The 15776-nt window shown below is 34.0% G+C and overlaps 1 protein-coding gene across 2 annotated transcripts in view; it reads right to left on the bottom strand.

Moving 5' to 3' along the window:
- Positions 1-15776, bottom strand: part of Ncam2 (neural cell adhesion molecule 2) — a 409274-nt gene that overhangs the window by 178048 nt on the left and 215450 nt on the right. For both annotated transcript variants that reach the window (XM_031364293.1, XM_031364292.1), the window contains exons 2-3: positions 5678-5752; positions 2386-2592 (exon numbers count right to left, since the gene is read on the bottom strand). In XM_031364293.1, coding sequence (XP_031220153.1) covers positions 2386-2592; positions 5678-5752 — 282 coding nt within the window. The remainder of the gene's footprint in view (positions 1-2385; positions 2593-5677; positions 5753-15776) is intronic.

Genomic DNA, 15776 nt, shown 5'->3' with positions numbered 1-15776 from the left:
AGGTAAGTAAAATACATTTATTCAATACACTGTCTTGGAAGCTGAAAGCTCAACACTAAGCTATCCGAATAGTTTGTCTTTGGGCGCTCATTCTTTGCAATGCAATCTAAGTATGGAGAAGAGTTCAAGACTGAGCATCAAAACAGGAAGCCAAGAGCATATTAAGTCCACAATTCTATCTGAGAATTCAGTCCCCAGACTTTAAGTCTTCAACTCCATATACACATCAAAGTGAGGATCAAGCTTCCAATCATAGACACCTTGGGGACAACTGGCATCTGAACCATAGCCAGAACATTGGGTGACAAAATATTTTAGTTTTAGCACAGTGGAGATGGTAGCTGAAAAAGAAAAGTGGCCCCCAAGTTTGTTTTTGTTTTTACATTATTGTTTACAGTATTTTGTCACAAATAAAGGCATGTATGTAATGTGATACTAGAATAGAAATGAAATCACAGAGCAGAATAGAGGGGTTAGTGGGTGAATTGATTGAAAGTGAATGATTCGAGAGTATGAGTATGGAGGAAATGTGTCTGGTACAATTGTGTACTTGGGTCACTCTATAACAAACAGTGCCATGCACAATAAGCATATATGATGAAAATCAAGACATTCTTGATTGTGACATTTGCTGTCCTAAAATTTAACTTCCTACTTCAATTCTGAATTCTCTAAACCTCCCCCGCTATTTATTTTCCATAAAATTCCATATACATATATATACATATATATATATATATATTCATATATATACATATAATTTTATGTATATAAAGCAACTGTAAACTTATACTGTTCGTAGTATAAGACTTGGAACAACATTAATCATACATTAATAAGTGCCTTGGTTTAATGAATCAGTGCAGATTTTAAAATTTTAATATTTTAATTAATATATATTTAATATATATATACTTATATTCATTTTGCATCCTATAATCATTATTCACACTCCTCTCAGTACCCTCTCATGCAGATCCACCCATATTCAACCCACCCACAAAACCTTTGACCCAAAATATGTCTTGCCCATAACATATGCAGGGACAAAGAGCAGAACCTGAGGGAATAGCCAACCAGTGGCTGGCCCAAATTGAGACCCATCCTATGGGCTAGCACCAATTCCTGACACTATTAACGATACTTCTTTACGCTTGGAGACAGGAGCCTAGCACATCTGTCTTCTGAGAGGCTCTATCTAATAGCCCAAGCTGAGATGCAAAGACCCACATCCAAGGATTAGATGCACCTGGGAGAATCGTTATGGGAAGGATTGACTCACCTGAAGAGGATAGGGAATCCACTGGAAGACCAAGACAGTCAACTAACCTGGACACTTGGGGGCTTCCAGAGAATGAACAACTAACTAAAGAGCTAGCACGGCTGGACCCATGTCCCCCACAAATATGTACCAGATGAAGAGCCTGATCTTCATGCTGGTCTCATAACAACTGGAGTGAGGGTTGTCCCCACTTGTAGATCTGGTCACCCTAACTCAGCAACCTTATTTGGACTCAGGGAGAGAGGATGCAATGAGTTCTGCAATGACTTGGTATGCAATGTGTTGGGGGGGGTATGATGCAGGGGACTAGTAGTAATACTCAGAGGGGGGCTCCTGCTTCTCAGAGCAGAGAAGTGAGAGGAAATAAAATAGATATAGGAGGTGGATGGAGTGAAGGAACTGGATTGGAGAGAGGTTCAGAAGGGGAGCAGGGCTGTGGGGGAAGGGGCGGGGAAGATCATGGGTAGGAAGATCAAGGGAGAGAGAACAGAACTTGTTGAAAGGCCAACCTCTAGGGCATTTGAGAGAGACCTGGGATAAGGAAAGGCTCCAGGGTGTCTAAGGGAGTGACTCTGTCTGAGACTTCTAGCAGTGGGAGATATTGATCCAGAAGTAGCCACAACAAAGATTTTTTTTCCACAAAAAATATGAAATGTTTTGGCAGCTAAATTAATTCAAATTAGTTTAGTAAATTAATCACAAAGGATTTTATGCATTATTTTAAAAGTAATGAAAACTGTCTTCAAATATTATGACTATAAATTATCAACTAATTTCCTTTTTTAAAAAAAATCTAGGACCAATAATCATAGGAGAGGAAATATCTTTTCTAGAAAAATTTAATGTGACAGAGGAAGAAGTGGCCAAAGATGAAGACCTTCCATAAGGGAAGTTTAGTTTAGTTTTTTTATACATCTTATTTTCATAGCAATAAAAATCAAAATTATAGAGGGAGACATTTCTGAGTTAAACATATGGGCTTCAAGCCCCTCAAATTTATCACACAGTGACAGTTTTTACTATTAAGTATATGTTAATGCCTTTGAGGTTTTCCGTAATGAAACTGCTGTTTCAATGACCTAAGGCACAAAGGCACAACTTACGGTAAATTTCCAAAACTACTGTAGCTTCTTGTGTCTGTCCTTTGGCATCGGTTGCTTGACAGCGATATATCCCTGCATCTTCTATGTTTGCATTGTAGATGGTTAGTCGGGACCTGACGCCCTCTTTCTGTAGCATCACCCTCTGCGTTGAAATGATCTTCTCTCCTTGAGGGTTATACCAGTCTATACTCTCAGGCTCACCAATGGCTGCAGAGTGGAAAACAAATGTTTGAAAATCAATTTCGAATGTTTGTTTTCACAGTGGCATTTGCTATTATGTAACAACTTTACTATTTCAGAAAAAGAGTGTAAACAGAAGCCTGAAAATCTGAAACTTGTACAAAACTGAAAGTAAACACAAATGTTAAGACAAATGTTCATCTTTGTTTAAGCAACATTAAGGACTCCGTCTGGTCCATGTAAGCATGCTTCAAACATTTCATCTGAATATATGACTAGAAATTAAGCTGTGAGAATTGAAACATAGCAGTCATAATACATGTGTTACTGCTGCACAAAATATTAAAAGTGCCTTAGGCATATGCGACCCAATTGATAGATACTGCAAATGAGAAAAAAAATGCTAAGATGATTTCGCATGCTCAATTCTCATTGCTAAGTTCAAGAAGTGCTAGCAGTATTCGCACAAATGAGGAACTGTTTACAAACAAGTATCTTGTAAAGCCATTTTTGACCACCGATATTTCTAAATTTTGAGCTAATTTTCCAAATTGTTCAAGTTGTGCAGAAAAGGCTAATGGCCTTAAAAAATCCTAATGTGTTTTCCCAACTGAAATGGGTTATTCTGTCATATTAACCTAAGTTATTAACTATTTAATCATATAACAATTAGAATACATACAAATAGCACTAATGCTGCTTAGCAATTCCAACCAAATGACTACAGTGTAAGCATTAATTTAATGTTTCAGAATTTAGGTCATTAGCCACTTTATATAAAAACTAAAGCTTCCTGCTTTTGCTTTCACTTAAAAACAAGGATTTCATCTAATTCCTAAAGAGGCTATCTGAGAACATAAAATGCATTCCCCCAAAAGGAATTGGGGAACTATATAAAGACAACAGCAACAGGTCTCTGAAGAACTTTATTCATTCTCATCTTATTGATATAAAACTGTTCATAAATATTTTCTCTGCAAATTAATGTAAATGGATACAAGGAATTAACAATAGAGACAACATAAGTAAACATTAGTTCAATTTGGAATAAATCAAACCTTTTTAAATTTATTGTAACGTTGTTGGAAACATTTCAGACATTTAACATTTTAATGTCATGATTGGGAATTTTGTATCACAGAGAGATCACAGGACTTTCAGGTAACAATTACATTTCTCTTTCTTTTAGAGTATCAAGAAACTAATAATTTCCATTAAAGTGCTCCATATGAAATCCAAATATGTCTACTAGATGTATTATGTAAATCATCAAAATCTTATGCTTATAAAAGCATAGTTAAAATATTTTATGAATATGAAATGCTCTTAAATGAATTTCAGGGCAGGTTACCTGACATTTTAAAGGGCACTTGTAGAGTTTCAGATTGTTATATTTTTAAAGTATCCGAATTTAAAGTATCTGAACATATTGATCATTAATAGAAAATAATAGTGAAAACTGTGATTTGCATTGTTTCTAACATTACACTGTTTACCCTTAAGAAACTCAAAATATCATTAAATGAAGTATTTTCAAAATGTTAACATGTTTATTTTTATTTTTGTAACTGAGTCAATCTTATACTAAGATATATAATCAAATTGAACTAGTACACAAAGCATTTTTTCATTTTTGTACTATATTTTAAAGTTTGCATCTGATATAATTCTGTAAAAGTATAAACTTAAGATTTTTTTTGTATTTTTGCTGGTGTATAGTTAAAACATTTGTGAAATTTAGGAATAGTAATCTATATTCTTAGGCAGAATTATCCTCTGTCAGAAACAGCAATATTATACCAATAATACGCATTTTTGATTCTCTTTCACTATTCAAAATGTGTGTTATGATATATGTCACTTCATATACATAGAGAAGACATTAAAACCATTTTGTTTCTAATCTTTTTCTAATCAAAAAGCCAATATTTTAATGTCCCTATTTTCTGAAAATGATTTATAACTATTAGTACAGAAATGCTTTACCTGTAAATACCTATTATATCAAATAAGCCATATGATTCTCAACTTTTTCAAATTTTTTGTATGATACCTGAGATTTAAATCAGGGCTTTGTATGTATTAGTGAAGCACTGTGACGATAACTTATACTGCAAGTGTACTAAGCAAATTTGTCTTATCTATGTCATGGATACTTATGGCAATTTATATTTTCATTGCTTTACTATAATCAGAAAGAGATAAAATTTAAAAATATTCTGCTAAATTATTTTAGCACTGAATGAATAATTTTGAATATTCATACCTAAAAGCTAGTGTTGTGGCTGGAGATATGGCTGATTGAAGCACTAACTGCTTTTCCAGAGGTCTCTGAGTACAATTCCTAGCAAACACATGGGGGCTCACAAATATCTGTAATGGAATCTGATGCCCTCTTCTGTCATGTAGCCATTAATGCATACAGAGCACTCATACGTGAGTAAATAAATGTTATTTTTAATGCTTATGCTCATAAGTGTAGATATGATTAATATGAGTAGACAAATAACATGTTCATTTGAGATTTCTATAACATGGTGAAATAAAGCTGTCTTATAAAGTATATCAGGGATATCAGAAAAATTTAGCATTCTAATTAATGGAAGGGTGATCATATAATTTTCTACAGATCATGTAATACACTGTTTAACTACCACAAATTTTACAAAAATTATTCTGAATGAAAAAATTATTTTTATTTAGAATGTGTGTATCAAACACATATATATTATTTTGTCATTTATCCCTACTTCAGATATTAGAATAATGCAGTGTCATACCTAATTTATTGATTACTTATAGGCAAGAATATACAGTTTTAGACTTAAAATTAGTCCTAGTATGGCTATTTAGATAGAAATAATATTTATATCAATAGAAAATTCTTATGTACAGATTGTATTTTATAATATAATTTTATAAAAAATTAGCTTCAAATAAGTAATAATACATTTCATAATACTAATATTTAATCTTTGTCAACCTTTACCAATGTTAAGACCTCAATGAATAATAAGATGTTATCTTAGGTGACATCAGTTTTAACTACGTAAATTCATCCAGTGTCCTTTATGAACATTATAAGCACAGGACATATTATCTGAGTACATACCTGTACATGTGAAGAATTTAGATTCACCCACACTAAGCTCTACTTTGCTGAGTGAAATTGTCACTTGAAGAAGAGCTGAAAAACAGTATTTGAGTAACAGTTAATCAGGGGTTTAAGTATGAATTCTAATATTTATTGTATAAATCACATGTGACAAACATAAAACACTGCCCTCAATTTTTTATTATTCACTCTGAAAAAATGTAAATTTTATAAATACATCATGGCAACGTTATACATTATAGTACTATGCATTTCCTACCAGCCTACACATAGCATTTACATGTATTTATTCCTTAAATTTCTGTTAGGCATATAATGGATCAAATTCTTTCTTAGCTATCCCCTAACAATAACTTAGCTCTTAATTGTATAGCCATATTGTGCATTATGCAACATTCCACCCACCAATCAGACTTCTGATGAAATTATATCTTAGATCATTATAACAAAATATGTAAATAAGTTGTTTTGACTTGTTAAATTCTTACATAAGGAGGCAAATACAAGAAATGGCACCTTACCCAGGGTAAGTGTATGAACAGAAATATTCATTTATAAGATAAGCACTTCTAATATTAGTCGTGACAATGATCAAGTGTTTAATATCTCAAATACTTGTTTGAAAGTTTTAAATTTGAATAGTGGAAAATGTAGAATTTTAAAAGATCACGAAAATAAAGATTGTCAGACCTATATCTAATGACAAGAAAAACTACATTGTAAAATCATTCTTGAAATCCTGTCCCTATAATCTTTTTCTGAGAAATAGATAAATAAGCATTTAATAAGGTAACATGAGTGCAAGGAATAAATAGAGAAAATATTGAAGTCTGTTCCAAAATTTAGGAGATTAGAATTTACAAAGACTCTTTTCTACTGTACACAGCCTGCAGTAACTTAGGACCCACATTAGTATTGTGTACATGGATGGTACAGAAAACACACAGCATGAAACCAGAGTAACATCCACTCTACATGCCTAAAGAAGATAGAAACATCTATACTTCAATAAACAGAGGTAATAAGTAGAGTTGCCTCTTCTGAGAATGGTACTTATATCCATAAGGATTCTTCACATTGAGGCTCATGATTTTAATTATGATTTACATTCTCAGGAAAAACCCAAAGAAGATAGTAGCTAAACTAGAATGGCAAGAATGGCTAAGGTCAGTTGTGGTAAGCATAAATGCCCTTATAAGGCTCACAGTACAGCCTAGACTTCTGATATTTGTTTTTATAAAGGTTCTATTTAGTATCATCATGGGCTGACATTAAAGGAAAAGTAATGGTGTAAGAAACAATGAATAATACATGAAACAACAAATATTACATATTTTAGACTGGGTTGCAAACATAACTGTTTTAAAATACTTAAAAAAAATGAAATGTATACTCAAAACACTTCAACAATCTAGAAGAGAGGACTTCAATATTTTTTTTCTATCATGAATAAATAAATGTTGAGAAAATAGATTTGCTTCATATAAGTATTAAATAAGTTGCACATATATTTAATAATCACATGAGATCCAAATATGCTTTGGATTTTATGAAAAATAATCTACATATTCTTTTGTGTTAACCTTCAATTCATCTTGAGGATGGTGACTTGAATGGTTGTTGTTCCTTTTGAAACTGTACCTTACATGGAATAAGTAAGTCACTAGGTTGTGATTTTGAAGTCTTGTTTTGTTTATCCTGATTCAAAGAAGAGGGGCAGAAGGGCGGGGAGTAGTCAGGACTGATGTGAAAAGGCAGGCAGTAGACAGATAGGAAATCTCTCCTCAGTAGAGCTGCCTGCACTTGACAGAACACTCCCATTGGAGACCATATGCTCTACAGTTCTCTTTGGGATGCAACACCTGTCCCAGATATTGCTGTTTAAGTGTAGACAACTATGGACAGGAGATAGAGTATAGAAAGAACACCTTTCAAGGCAAAACAAGGCCACAAAGATGAGGGAGAGCCAAAGTGGACCTAAGTATTGGGTCATATATACTATAGCTCATCCTCTGCCTTATATACGAGTTCTAACCATTAGGTAAACAATGAATGAACTGCAATCGGAAAAATAAAAAACATTCATTCTTAAAGTGAAACTGGAGTCTTGCATTTCTCTCTACTGCTACCCACCTTACCAGGTCCCTGTGATATCTACAGCTTTTATGGTGGTGACACATAAGTAAGAAAAATGTATGATATGTAAGTGGGGGAGAAAGTGGTGTTATGCAAGTGGCTTATGAAGAGTCAGCACCCCTAGGAATCTGCACTTTTGAGTTCAGACCTTTTCCTGCTGTCTAGCCCACTTTCATTCCTGGGAATATCTTTCTTCCTCTTAATAAACTGTCTCTATTTCTATCAGTAGCCATGAGTTACTGTCCTAACTCATTGTTTCAAAAAACAAGAGCACAGAGCTCTCAGCAGGTGCTCTGTGATTCATGCTGGGAATAACTGGTGATCGGCTAGTCAGAAGGTGCAATTGGTTTGCATCTATAATCTCTGAACTTTAACACAAATGGAAGATGAGGTTTTTAGACTTCTCTCTGTCCCACAAAAGGAGCAAACAACCTGACAGCACCACACTATTTCTTTTTGCCTTTCTCTCCCCTTTTCACAGTCCACAAAACATTCTGAAATGGCAGACAAGCTATTTTGGAAGGCTTCAGGATAACAGGATAGTAACAGCTACAAACCTCCTGAAAGAAACTAAGTGAAATGGCAGGTTCAAACTCTGGCCAGAGAAAGACAAACTCTAAAGAGTATGCTTCTGCAGTTTAAAATAAATAAATAAATAAATAAATACATACATACATACATACATACATACATACATACATACATAAATACATAAATAAATAAATAAGAAAAAAAAGAGTACGGTTCTTTGCTGAAGCTACACTCAGCTTAGTCTAAGGGATTCCTAAGGGTGATTTTGATAAGAACTAGATCTGCAGTTAGTCAGATCTTGTGGAAACAGATTGGGAGAGAATGTTCATTACAGTAAAATTTGTACTCCACCTGCCCCTAGAATTAACATAAAAAACACATTTTAATTGATTTTGGACTCCCAGATATGATACATGGTCAAATATTGCAACTAATTTTATCCTGAGGCTATACATCCTAAAAACAAGCTCTGTGGGATGATTATGATGTTTAGTTAAAGTATGTGATCCTGCATTCAGACCTATCTCATAAAAAAAATCAAGAGAAATTATTTGAAATACCTTCTATATCAAGCCTTCAAGTCTGTCCACAAAGATAAGCAGCTATCATAGATATAAAAACACATAGAAGGACACCTTTGAACAAACAAACACTAGGAAATGGAACTTAGCTAAAATATTTCTTCTTTCACAACAAAGCTCTGCCATTCTCCATGTTCTTACATCCAACCAAGTTATCAGAAACAAGAAAACAGAGACCTAAAGGTCATATGAGGAATAGAGCTCCATGACAACCACCCATGACTGTTCTTACAGCACTATGGCTAAGGCATGTGAAAGCACTTGATTATTAGATTCCACATCTTCCTTTTAATCATAACAATGTATGGAGAATCCAAAAGCTTCTTTGATTAACTATCCTAACTTACTAATAATTTTCAGATCTTAACTTTGGCTTATGGTATTAAAAGGAAGGTGTATACTAACTCCTAACCATATGCAATGCTCTGTTAAAAAAAAAAAGAGAGAGAGAAAGAGAGAGAGACAGAGAGAGAGAGAGAGAGAGAGAGAGAGAGAGAGAGAGAGAGAGAGAGCATGCTTACAAACAATTGGCTAAAAGAGATGACCATTTGCACAATATCCAGGTCCTCCTATATCAACAACCCACCTGGATATCCATCCTATAAACAGTTACCAAACCCATACACTATTGTGGATGCCAAGAAGTGCTTCCTGACAGGAGCCTGAAATGGCTGTCTCCTGAGAGGATCTGCCAGAGCCCTACAAATGCAGAGGCAGATATTCGCAGCCAACCATTGGAGTGAGCAGAGGGACTCCAATGGAGGAGTTAGAGAAAGAACTGAAGGAGCTGCAACAATATCAACCAACCAGACCCTGCAGAGCTCCCAGGGACTAAGCCATGAACAAAGGAGTACACATGGCTCCAGCTGCATATGTAGCAGAGGCTGGCCTTGTCAAGAATCAATGGGAGGAGAGGTCCTTGGTTCTATGAAGGTTCAATAGATGCCCCAGTGTAGGGAAAATTGAGGATGGGGAGGTGGGAGTGAATGGGTGGGTAGAAACACACTCTAATAGAAGCAGTGGGAGGGAGGATGGGATAGGGGATTTCTGGGATGGGGAGGAACCAGGAAAGGGAATACCATTTGAAATGTAAATAAAGAAAATATCTGAGAGAGAGAGAGAGAGAGAGAGAGAGAGAAAGAGAGAGAGAGAGAGAGAGAGAGAGAAAGAGAGAGAGAGAGATTAAAGACACAGAAGCGAATTACAGTAGTGTCCTAGCGATGTTTACATGTTTAGAGTTAAGAGATTCTCCCTTTGGGGTTTTGAAACGAATTGAGGCCGTTAAAAACTGTACATATTACTAAGGTTCATTTTGCATTATGAGAGAACAGCCATGATTCTATGTTTTCTATGTAGATGGATTGTTATGGCCATCTACATAGATGTAAAATGGCCCCCTATGCCAGAATGTTTGAATAATAGGGCCTCCCACTTGAAAGATTGATGTGGAAGAATGCGGACCTAGAAAAAAAAGCAAGTCACTCGGTATAGACATTACAATCTTGTAGCCTGGCCCTAATTCTGGTCTGTTTCTGAGGAGGCACAGTAACCAGCTACCTCAGATCCTGGATGCATATCTCTCCTTGCCAGACTGTGCTGTATAGCTTCTAACAATCTCACATACAACTCTATTTTTCTTTTCTTAAATACCATCAGACAAGTATTTTGTCATAATAAGACCAATTCATATGGTAATTATCATATTTTAAATGAAATAAATGTAATTGAAACTATAAAGGAAGAATATTATTATTTAAATATGTAATAAATATTTCATTGTTAATATTTTAAAACCCATTTTCTTTGCTCCACTTCTTTGGATGATAATGGTTTCCTTTGAACTGCCCTTTATAAAAAGCTTGAATCTAAGAGGGAAGAACAGGTTGCTGATATTCACATAGCTGAGCATGGGGGAAGAAATGTAATGCGCTCAGGAAGACTTAGTGAAAGATAAGAGGGAGTCAGTTAGTTGAAAGAAAAGAAAAATTGTATGTCTGTTCATCATTCTCTTTCTTTTCTACTTTTGCTTTCTGCTTTAAGATCCTTTGAGACCTAATTTTATTCCATATCAATTATTTCCTTTTATCTCTTCTATGGTGGCTATCTTTTAATTGACATTGAATCAAATCTTTTATTTCAACCTTTCTATACATAAATTGAGTACAGTTCCCATTACACCAAAATTTGGTCACTGTTTAGTTTTCTAGATTTCTCCATTTTCAGTCAGAAAGAACAATACTAATAACTCTTTTTTTTTTTAAATTCCAAAGCAAATAAGTTCAATGATGTTAGTAACACTAAATATGTCTTATAACTTGTGTGCTATCAGTCTTTGATCTTTTTATTTTTTATTTTTATTACTTTTATTAATAGCTCTCTGGATATCATTTGAAACACTTTTAAAATTGGATTTACTCTGCTACTCTGACTTAGTGAAAGTAGATTTATTTTGTCTAAGAGTAGAGTTCTTGCCCAAGCTTGTCTTTTAAAGTTTAATTATCCCTCTTCATTTTATCTGTTGCTATCAGCACTAAGGGTTGATTTTCACCATCCATTAATGAGGTGTATTCTCCTACTGTTGAGCTCATTACATTGTTCCTTCCTTAAATTATTTTTTAAACTCCAATTAACCACCTATATCCTATCTCTAAAACATGTATAAAATTCAACAATTTAGGAAATATTTTGATAACTGAATAATATTAGCAAACAATTACTTTGTAGCACAAAAACTGATTTCAATATTAAGGAACAAGGCAGGAAGTTGGGTCAGTCTTAAAAAGACTGTTCTCAACTCTGAAGTCTCACTTTCTCCTAAGAGTTTCAAAAGCTAGGATGTTCTAAAATCTTCTGAAATGATGTTACCATCTGGGAACCAGATAGTCAAATATGTGGTCCTTCTTATACAGAACATTATATGACAAGCAACTCTATTATATAGAATCAAAGGTCTTGTCCTCTTTATAACATCTGAATAAAAGCAAAGGATGGCATTAATGGCCACTCACGTATCATAGTATCACATGGAGAAATCACACCTGATCCAGCCACTTGAGCTGAGGATTCATGCTCATAACTACTCCACCAAATGTTCCTTCTATCCTGCTGAGATCAGTGTCATTTGCATATGGTAAACACACAGAACCTAGCTTTCTTATGTCTACTATCTCTTCTTTTATGTGTTAAGTGAAGAACAGAAACAGATGAAAAAATGAAAGAGAAGTAGGGAGCCAATTACAATGCTGCATTTTGAAAACATTATATTTCTTCAAGTTAATGTATAAAAGATCATTTTTATTTATTATTTATTTTGTGATTATAATATAATTACATGATTTCACCTTTCCCTTCTTCCAAACCCTCCCATACATTCCTCCTTGCATTCTAACAAATGTATGGTCCCTTTCATTAATGACTATTATACTTATGCATATATAACCCTAAGTACAGCCAGCTTAGCCTATGTTCCTGTATGCATGTTAAGCAAACATGTTGGTGAGACATTATAGGTATAGATTCTACCATTCTCACAAAACTCAGTATCAGTGAAAACCTCCCTGATCTTATGACTTTTACACTGCTTCTCCCTCCAATGTTCCTTGCGACTTGGAATCAGAGTTCTTTGAGTATGTATCACTTGGTACTGGGCTGTACACCCTGATACTTGATTAATTGTTCATTTATGTAATAGTCTTTACCTGTTACAGGAGGAGTTTCCTTGATGAGTGAGTGAGGACTACAATTCCCTATAGGTATAACCAAATATTTCAAATGATGTTGGGGTTATTTTTGTTTAGTAAAGTAGTGATTTGTAGGAGCTCCTACAGGAATCATGATTTCACTGACCCAAAGAAACTAATCCAGGTCATACATGCTACTACTGCACTCTTAAAAGCCTACATCTAGAGAGCTAAAGAGATGGCTCAGTGGTTAAGAGCATTAACTGCTCTTCCAGAGGTCCTTAGTTCAATTCTCAGCAACCACAGTGTGGCTCACAATCATCTGTTAATGAAATCTGATACCTTCTTCTGGTGTGTCTGAAGACAGCAACAGAGTACTTACATATATTAAATAAATAAATAAATAGATAGATAAATAAATGCTACATTTAATTACCAATTTTTGGAACTAGATGGCATGCCCAAATCTGAGGTGTGTTCTCCATTAATCAATGTTTTATTCTGTTATCTAAAGTAAGTGATGTTCTTCATATCTTCAAAAACTCCTGTGATAAAAAATTTCAAATAAGACAAATTGCCAACATTTTGCTAACTATATCAAATACAACATACTGTTCCTTCCTATGTATCCTATGGAGTTCTATTATATATCTCTAGCCCTTACTGTAATTTTTCACTGTACAGAACTTAACAGTCACATACAGTTTGATCAAGAGATTTTTGGGTGGTATTGTTTGTGAGCATATTTCTATTTTGTTGTTTATATTATATTATGTGTACATTTTATTTATTTATTTCATTTGCATTTGAGAAAATCTGATGTATTTGCTACAAGTATCAGAATTGCCTGTTTATTTGTGGCAAGAAAATTTAGCGATCTTTACTCAAGTAAAGTCCAGACTAATCCACTGACCAAAATCAGAGACATCTCTGTTTTGCAGCTTTTTGATTCCATTTCAATATACCTGAATCACAATCTGCATATTAACAAGATAATCCTTTCATCCATATGCACACTTAAATATGATCTGCAGGGAGTTAGACTGTGGTAATTTAATATGTTCATAGGACCCTATTTACAGTTAGACTTTACAATATGTATTGATAAATCACTAATCCCTTCATATGTGCCATACTTAATGCTTTGGCCATAATCTACTTTACAAAATTTTATTTACAAAAATTATTATTTTAAATTAAATAAAAAGAACCTATGGTTTAATATCAGTTAGTGTGTGGAATGTGTTAGGAACAATGTCGGCTTCCATAGTTTTATGTCCTACATTCTTTAGGAGAAAAGAAGCAGGTCACTCATAAGTTATTCTGAATGTGACATTTAATTAAAACTAAAATATCTTGAAGAGGCAGCTAGCCCGAGTCGCACACTCAATCCAAATTTATTTCAACCAACACCACTTAGACATGTAAGTTATTAACTGTCTTGATGAAGCCAGCATAAGACATCTTGTAAAAATTTTATCGGTGCTCTTACTACACAGTGATAAATTAAATTAAGAGATTGTTTGAACTAGCCAGCTTGCTAATTCCCTTGGCGAATAGGAAGTTCTGTGTCTAGAACACATATGTAAAATTTCTTACCAGAACAAGTTCAGTGTAAGTCTTACTGATCATTTGAGTAATCTGAATTAAAATTGTCATATAACAATTCTCACTTTGTTTCCTTTCAAGTGATATTCTGAAATTTTACCCTACAATTATTTTGGCAGCATTTGTTCACACATGCTGTCATAATATAGAAAATCTGTCAGAGTACAGTAAAAGCTACTAGAATGCAGGATATACGGAAGAGGGACTCATCCTCCCTGCTTCAGAAACAAAATATACCTTGAATTACAAGCATTATAAAGTAAGCAATGAAAAATACCACCTTCCTGTAAGAGAATTCTAATGTCTTCTACCCACTGTATATTATAAAATCTCTGTAACTGGCATAGTCTCTAGTGTACAATCACATTTCTATAGGAATGTGATAGTTGAGATTGAACAACTGAGAAAAGATATTACCACCTGTGTGTAATAATCTTATTAAGCTTTTTATGTGCACATGTTGACAGTACATACAAGAATAAAGCTAATATTTCAAATGAAAGTTATACAACCATTTACTCATGTCTTAATTAGCTAATATAATAATGTATATGAGTTCCCCAATGATATAACATCTAAGTTCTATTAAATTTTGTTGTTATGTTCTTCCTAGAAAAGGCATTCCACCAGGCTGAACATTTTACAGTTTTTTTTTTAATTTTAACAACTTATATGGTTCATGAAGTAAGCAGCAGTCTTATTTTCTAGTATTCAAATTCATTGGCTGAAACACTTTACAGTATAGTCAGATGCATTTGTTTTAATGCCAAGATTAAGTACTAGCAAAGGAAAATAAAATATCTTACAAACGATTTCTTATATATTTTGAAAGCATTTTGCACAAAATGCCAGTAAAATGAAAATATGACAATCAAAACAGGTGGCTAAATAGTACAGAAAACCTTGATGGGCTCCATAAAAAAACAAAAAACAAGAAGACCTAAAAAACAAAAATAAAAAAAAATAAACAAACATTGTACTTGTCCTGAAGTCTTAGCTCATTCTGTCCTCAGTGGGGGCAGAGGACAAACAGGTTACCTATCAGATTACTGGTGAAGATTAGGTCCAGGACAATTTTGATATTTGCGCATGACACAGGGTAAAGTTTATTTTGCGTAGGTTGACATCCCAGCCTAAATGAACCTTGAAGCTCCAAATTACAAGGCATTATTTTATAGATAGTACTTAAATGTTTACAGAAAAACAGGCTAAGAAGTGGATAAAGAAAATGTGGTATATTTACAAACTAGAGTTTTGCTTGGCTTTTTAAAAATGACAACATGCATCTCGCAGGCAAATGGATGGAACTAGAAAAAAATCATTCTGAATTAGGTAACTCAGATGCAGAAAGACACATATGGCATGTATCTGGTTATAACCATTAAATAAGTGACAATCAAGCAATAATCTACAGATATAAGAGTGGCTAGACAGAAGTGAAGGAACTATGGACATGAATCTCCCTGGAAGTGGAAAATAGAATAGATTTTTAAAGAAGGCTGGAGTGTGTGTGTGTGTGTGTGTGTGTGTGTGTGTGTGTGTGTTTGTGTATGTGTGTGT

This window comes from Mastomys coucha, unplaced genomic scaffold, assembly GCF_008632895.1.
Source record: "Mastomys coucha isolate ucsf_1 unplaced genomic scaffold, UCSF_Mcou_1 pScaffold12, whole genome shotgun sequence".
NCBI lineage: Eukaryota > Metazoa > Chordata > Mammalia > Rodentia > Muridae > Mastomys > Mastomys coucha.
This window is presented reverse-complemented; position numbering and strand designations above follow the sequence as displayed.